Raw genomic sequence first — 7,645 nt, forward strand, 5'->3', positions numbered from 1 at the left:
CTGTCTAATTAATATTCATGAGCCTCTCTTCTGATTGGCCTGTTGTGTTCTGAGTGACGCACGGCCAGGTCAACCACAGGTAGCTAGGGTCACAGCGCTAGCGGGAGGCGGCCCATTCAAACCAGCGCAGATTCGGCTACATAAGGAGCTTAAAATATCATCTTGTTGTGATGTTGGGTGCCAGAATCGACGTAATACAGCCTCAAATTAGAAATTTGATCACCTCATAGTAACAATCCTGTCTGATCCTCCATCCTTGACTGTGTAGTTCTGACCTCAACTTTTTACGGAAGTCACAACGTTTTGTGAAAAATCACAGCTACTTTATGCAGGCTGTGTGCATTTTACTGTGGACTGACTGTTTTGAAATTTATATGGTAGTTAAATAGCACCTAGACCTCAGTAATCGTGAAAAAAGCCAGGAAATTTCAGTTTTGACAATATGGGACCTTTAATGGTAGCGTCTAGACGTTATCAATAGCAATTTGGCTACAGAATCCTATACAGGGAGATAAGGAAAAAGAAAAGGAGAGAAACAAAAGAGCAAGAGGAATTTGTTTATGTATTGCGAAGCACATAAAGTCATATTTGTTGATATCATAAACGCCTGGGAAAAGGGCAAGTACAAGAGTTATTATCAGTGTCTGTTATCATAAACACAAGCTAAAAATAAACCATAAACATTAGAACTATGTGAAAAGTCCCCTAGATTGTGAGTCCAACAAGATATTTATGTGTTTAAATCATATGATCACTTGTTTATGCTGTACTACTGTAGAACACACTCAGTAGGCCTTATACTGATGGAGGTAAAAGTGTTCAAAGGCAAAGTGAAGGGACATTAGATGTGGTAATTCTGGATCTGGCAGATTAAACCACCATTAACAGCTCCAGATTAGTGCTTATCCACTTTAAATGAGGGCTTAATGAAGCTAATGCTGCTTGAACAGACTTACATGTATATTTACCGTTTGCTTCCAAGTTTATGATCAATTTGAATTGTAGTTCGACCACAAGCTTAATGATACAATGTAAACAGTTTGATACAATGATACAATGCAAACTGGTTTAAAAACATTTTAAATATTTGTTGCCATAGCAACACCTTCAAACATCCTATAAACCACCTAGATATAACTCAGCAACCACCTACTATGGAACACTCCAACAACTGCATAGCAACACCCTAGCAACCACTGAGAAACCCTAGCAACACCAAAAATATCATAGAAACAATGTGCTTACTTGTCATTAAAAATACATGTCAAGAAAAAATATATAATAATTATATATATATATATATATATATATATATATATATATATATATATATATATATATATATATAGATATCTCATATAGATTGGACCACTCAAAACACCCTAGCAACCAGCTAGAAAACCCAAGCAATGTCTACAAACATCCTAGAAAGCACTTAGAAATAACTCAGCAACCACATAGTAACACCCTAGCAACCACCTAGAAAACTGTAGCAATGCTTAAAACATCCTAGCAACCACCTAGAAAACTGTAGCAATGCTTAAAACATCCTAGCAACCACCTACTGCAGAATACCTCAGTAAGAACTTAGCAACCACCTAGAAAACCCTAGCAACGCCTACAAACATCCTATAAACCACCTAGATATAACTCAGCAACCACATAGTAACACCCTAGCAACCACCTAGAAAACTGTAGCAATGCTTAAAACATCCTAGCAACCACCTACTGCAGAATACCTCAGTAAGAACTTAGCAACCACCTAGAAAACCCTAGCAACGCCTACAAACATCCTAAAAACCACCTAGACATAACTCAGCAACTACATAGTAACACTCTAACAACCAGCCAAAAACCTGTAGCAATACCTAAGAAAACCCTAGCAACCACCTACTACATTAACCCCAGCAACCACATAGCAACACCCTAGCAACCACCTGGAAAAGTATAACAATGCCTAAAACACCCTAGCAACTATCTACTGTAGAACATCTCAGCAAGTGCTTAGCAACACCCTAACAAACACCTACCCTAGCAACACCTACAAACATCCTAAAAACCATCTAGATATAACTAAGCAACCACATAGCAACACCCTAACAACCAGCCAAAAACCATAGAAAAAATGTGCTTAATTGCCACATTGCAAACATTAATGTTTTTTTTTTTAAACAGCTTCTAAATAAGATTCATTTCTTTCTTGTTCCTGTTCTTGACAGTTTTGTGAAATGCATCCAAACAGTCACTTGAATATGAATCAGAATTAATGTTAGTTATTTAAACCTCAAGAGTTGAACCTAATTATAAAGTTCAAGTAGGCAGGTAACAAGTTATACAATACAAGTTATCTACTTAAAAGTACAGCAAATAAATATAAGAGATTATATTTCATATTGCATGTACAGTGGTTGAAGTGTTTTTGCACTCAGTCTTTTATAATGTGCAGAAATCTTCAAAATACCTCTCCAAACATAATTAAAACATTTGTGTAGGGAACTGTACCGATCTGGCCAGTATCAGCAGTTCCAGAGTACAGCAGATATTGCGTCTGTCCTTGACTATTGACTAACTCCTGGCATGCGCTGAAACACATTCGCTCCGCAATGTGCTTAATTGCCACATTGCAAACATTAATGGTTTTTTTTTAAACAGCTTCTAAATAAGATTCATTTCTTTCTTGTTCTTGACAGTTTTGTGAAATGCATCCAAACAGTCACTTGAATATAAATCAGAATTAATGTTAATTATTTAAACCTCAAGAGTTGAACCTAATTATTGAGTTCAAGTAGGCAGGTAACAAGTTATACAATACAAGTTATCTACTTAAAAGTACAGCAAATAAATATAAGAGATTATATTTCATATTGCATGTACAGTGGTTGAAGTGTTTTTGCACTCAGTCTTTTATAATGTGCAGAAATCTTCAAAATACCTCTCCAAACTGTACCGATGTGTGTGTGTAGGGAACTGTACCGATCTGGCCAGTATCAGCAGTTCCAGAGTACAGCAGATATTGCGTCTGTCCTTGACTATTGACTAACTCCTGGCATGCGCTGAAACACATTCGCTCCGGAGCTCTTTTATGGGTCAGATAAAGTCACAACATGCCAGTGTGGGTCAATAGTGGCCAACATTCACTTAACAGATAAGAGATCCTACAAGGATTTGATGAGAACAATGGCAAGACTGAGCTGCACGAAGGTTTTAAGATTATATATTTTTTGCATTTGAATGGAGTCTGTATAACTCAATTTGTTTTACTATCTAAAGTTAAACATGCTGTACTATATTGCAAAATAAATACAAGAATAAATACAATTATATGCAGTAATATAACACACACACACACACACACAATAGCTAGAAATTGTTCAGATTTTCCTATTTTCTGTAGATGTAAAACCCGAAAATTTTAATTTCCAGGCCGGGAAAACACACAATAATTAATTTAAATAGGCAACTATTTTTAGTTTATGTACTTTTTTTCTGGTCATGCTCGGCTCTAAATTATGTAATTGGCTAGAAATACTTTTTTAGGTATATAAATGGGCTAAAATTAGTTTTATATTTACTTTTTTGTAGATGTAAAATCTAAAAATTGTGCATCTATAATTTCCAGGCTTGGAAAACAGACATTAGTAATAAAATTCTAATATTCTCAGTTAATGCACTTTTTTTTTCTGGTCATGTTCAGCTTTAAAATATAGAATTGGCTAGGTGGCAAGACTGAGCTGCACGAAGGTTTTAAGATTATATATTTTTTGCATTTGAATGGAGTCTGTATAACTCAATTTGTTTTACTATCTAAAGTTAAACATGCTGTACTATATTGCAAAATAAATACATGAATAAATACAATTATATGTAGTAATATAACACACACACACACACACACACACAATAGCTAGAAATTGTTCAGATTTTCCTATATTTTGTAGATGTAAAACCCGAAAATTTTAATTTCCAGGCCGGGAAAACACACAATAATTAATTTAAATAGGCAACTATTTTTAGTTTATGTACTTTTTTTCTGGTCATGCTCGGCTCTAAAATATGTAATTGGCTAGAAATACTTTTTTAGGTATATAAATGGGCTAAAATTAGTTTTATATTTACTTTTTTGTAGATGTAAAATCTAAAAATTGTGCATCTATAATTTCCAGGCTTGGAAAACAGACATTAGTAATAAAATTCTAATATTCTCAGTTAATGCACTTTTTTTTTCTGGTCATGTTCAGCTTTAAAATATAGAATTGGCTAGAAATTGTTCTTTTTTTTTAGGCATACGAGTAGACTACAATTCATCTTGCATGTATTTTGCATTTTTCTCTATAATTTAGTTTGTTTTGTTATCTAAAGATACAAATTCTGTAGACATAAAATCTGAAAATGGTTCGTTTGTACTTTCCAGGCCTGGAAAACACACAATTAGTTAACAAAAAAGTACAATATTCTTAATGTGCATTTTTATGCACAGATCTAAAATGTATAGCAGGCTAGAAATTGTATTTATTTTTATTGCAAAAAAAAAAAAAAACTATTTCTATTGCTCTATTTTGAAAACTCTTTATCTAGTAATACCAAACAGATTGATGAAAATAAGTTTGATTCATGAGAGCGAAAAGCACAGAACAAACATTTAAAAAGACGTCCATCTGAATATTACAGATTTTTATTTGCATTACAAAACAAAAAATTGTGCATTCCAAGACGTCAACATACAAAAAAAACACTGCATGACTTTAAAGCATTTGAGCAAGTCAACCAAGGTCACGAGAGATGTTACAAGAGCCAGTCTCTGTTACGTGTCACTCAAACTCTTAGCCCCGCCCCCTCGCCACTTTTTTCAAAGCAGTGAAACTGGTGAAGCTTCACGCCAGGCTCCGCCTCCTCCTCATCCATATCAGCAAACTTCATGAGAATATCAGTGGTGCGGTTTACAAAAAGAGGAGTACGTGGGCACAGAAACATAGGGCTTGTACGGACGTCTGCATTTTTTTGGGTTGTCCAATCACAATGCGACTTAGGTCATATTTTTCCGTTAAAAGTTAAACAGCGAGAAGACGTGAAAAAGAAGGCAATGTGGAATGTACAGTGCATAGAAGTGTGCCGAGCGAGGTTCATGACGAATCTGCCTGTTTCTCCTGTTCGATGGCTGAAAGACAAGAGCAGAGCGTTATTGGTTAGCCTCGGGTTTCATCGTTTAATATCCATGCCTCAAAAAAAGTGTGCGAAATCGTACTTTCTTTAGACGGCAAAGGATTTTTCTCCTGAGTTTCTGTTTTCTTCAGCTTGGTTTTGTCGAAGCTGGTCACCTCCTCGAGATTAGGCTTGTCAGACATGTTTGCAGTGGGTCTGAAATCAAATGAGAGGAAATGGCTTGCTGTTAATGATGACACACACACACACACACACACACACAAGGCCTTATGACTAATACAGACACATGCACCATTAATATTCATATTAGTGCACAACCAATATGGGCTTTTCCAATACTTTAGTTTCCCTAATCTGTAATATTTGGCATCCTAATGTAACAAAATGCACTTAAATGTGCATTGCAGAAAAATCAATAAATGCAACAAAAAGAAGAAAAGCTACAGTCTTGTTTTGATGCTATAATGTAATAACTGAGGTTAAAGGCAACGCTGGTGTTGCATCACAGTCTTGAGTGTTTGGAATGTAACCACCGCCCTTCCCTGCTCATATTTCACTTCATATCAACATTTCTATCTGTAAAAAAATCATTTAAGCGTTTGCAACGATTTGCAACTCACATTTATGCATTATTTCCCCTTTTGGCGCATTGTAGAAAAACTGATCAAGCTCATCATTCCTGAACAAAGCAACTACAGGAGCCTTATCTATCGTCTATATATCCAAAGAATCACATTTTAGCTATAGCATATTTAAGTTTTGTCACATTTCCTGGTAGTGATTGTAAAACGGATGCATTAATAATGTGATGCATTTTGCCAAATATTCATAAAGGCGAAACCAGCTTATGAAAATGCATTCGGATTGACATTATAGACTATAATCTAAAAGATAGGGAACGATATGCATTTTAAATGCATAGCTTAAAAGCTTACCAGAGTGTGTGGTAGTTGAAGTGCTGTATTCTCCAGCGGATGCAGCAGTGGGTGGACAAGCGCAGAATCACTGGATTTATACGCAGAGATATGCAAATCACCTGACTGACGTCACCGCACTGTTAGACCACGTTACTTCGCATACAGTCCGCATGCATATATAAATCAACCAGCTGGATAATCAGAATAAAGGTTTTAGCTCAGAAACATTGGGAAAATGCATGCATTTGAGACTTTAGCAGTGAGAAAACGCACGCGGAGCTGAACGCCCTCTGAGAGCAACGCTGCTGTTGTGCGACAGCGACATCTGCTGGACATATTTAGAACACAACTATACAATCTTTACATAAATATATAATAATTATTATTATTTTTTGAACGGAACAATTATTATAATTTTTTTTTTATTGAACAAAATTCAATTACAAACATTTATGGCATGCTTCTCTTATATTTTGACATGGGGAAAACGTTCTGTTGTGTTTCTTAAAATATGTAAAACTCTGAAAAGCTGACAATATCACACAAAAAAAAACACACACACTCTCACACACACACACTCACACTCTCACTCACTCACACACACACACACACACAAAGAAGAAGATGTTTTTCTTTTTCTTTTCTGGTGTACTTTTGTACTTTGTTTTCACTTTATACAAAAATCTAGAATAGTAAAATATTCATTATCATCGAGATTCATTGATAGTTTCTCAAGGCTATTCGCTTTCTACTACACAAATTGCCAAAAAAAAAAAAACTATAAAGACTAACAAGATATTAATTTAGTTTCTGTAGCTCAAACCATGTTTATGGTTCGTTCCTCCTACTTAGTGGTGAAATATCTGCTGTAGAGGTCACTGTACATGGCCTGGTTGTCGACTCGTATGGCGTTCCGCAGCGACTGCCAGAACCAGGCTTCAGCGGACGGTGAATGTGGCCACTCGAGAATGCTGCGCCCGCAGAGCCGCCTGCGCAGCCGCAGAAAGTGCGAGTGCTGCAACACGGGCTCCAGGAGGAGCAGCACGATCACGTCCTCGTTATCCTCCAGGAGCCTCTGGTGCGCCAGGAAGATGGCCAGCTTAAAGGAGCCACTGTTCACGTAGCGCTCGGTCAGGACGAAGACGGTTTTGCGGCTGCGCTGGATGCTCTGCGTCAGACTGTCCAGAATGGGAGAACCAGGAATCCAGTCCCGTTCCTCCAGGCAAATGGGCAGGAATCGCTCGCCTTGTTCCTCCAGCTGCACTCGCAGGTGACTGAGCACCCAGTCGGACACCTGCAACATCCACACTTATTGAACTGAACTGAATCAACACTTGAGCTGAATAATGACACCATTTCTGAATGTTCTCAAAGCTTCCAGTTTTTAAATGATTTAAAAAACGTGTTTCTTGTTTAAGCCAAGGTTGGCAAAAACATTCAGGTAATGTTTCATTTTATAATTTTAAAAACATTATTGAAATGTTACGTTTTGAATGTTGAACATTTTGAAAAGGTTTAAAAAACGTCAGATGCATGAATAATGTTTGTGTGTGTGTGTGTGTGTGTGT

The 7,645-nt window shown here is 36.5% G+C and overlaps 1 protein-coding gene across 1 annotated transcript in view; it reads right to left on the reverse strand.

Annotated features, from left to right (window-relative positions):
* Positions 1-6,726: 6,726 nt before the first annotated feature.
* Positions 6,727-7,645, reverse strand: part of LOC107564305 (toll-like receptor 8) — a 6,573-nt gene continuing 5,654 nt past the window's right edge. The window contains exon 3 of the mRNA XM_016249341.1: positions 6,727-7,371. Coding sequence (XP_016104827.1) covers positions 6,922-7,371 — 450 coding nt within the window. The 3' untranslated portion in view covers positions 6,727-6,921. The remainder of the gene's footprint in view (positions 7,372-7,645) is intronic.

Source organism: Sinocyclocheilus grahami, unplaced genomic scaffold (assembly GCF_001515645.1).
Source record: "Sinocyclocheilus grahami isolate Dianchi unplaced genomic scaffold, SAMN03320097.WGS_v1.1 scaffold923.1, whole genome shotgun sequence".
Lineage (NCBI taxonomy): Eukaryota > Metazoa > Chordata > Actinopteri > Cypriniformes > Cyprinidae > Sinocyclocheilus > Sinocyclocheilus grahami.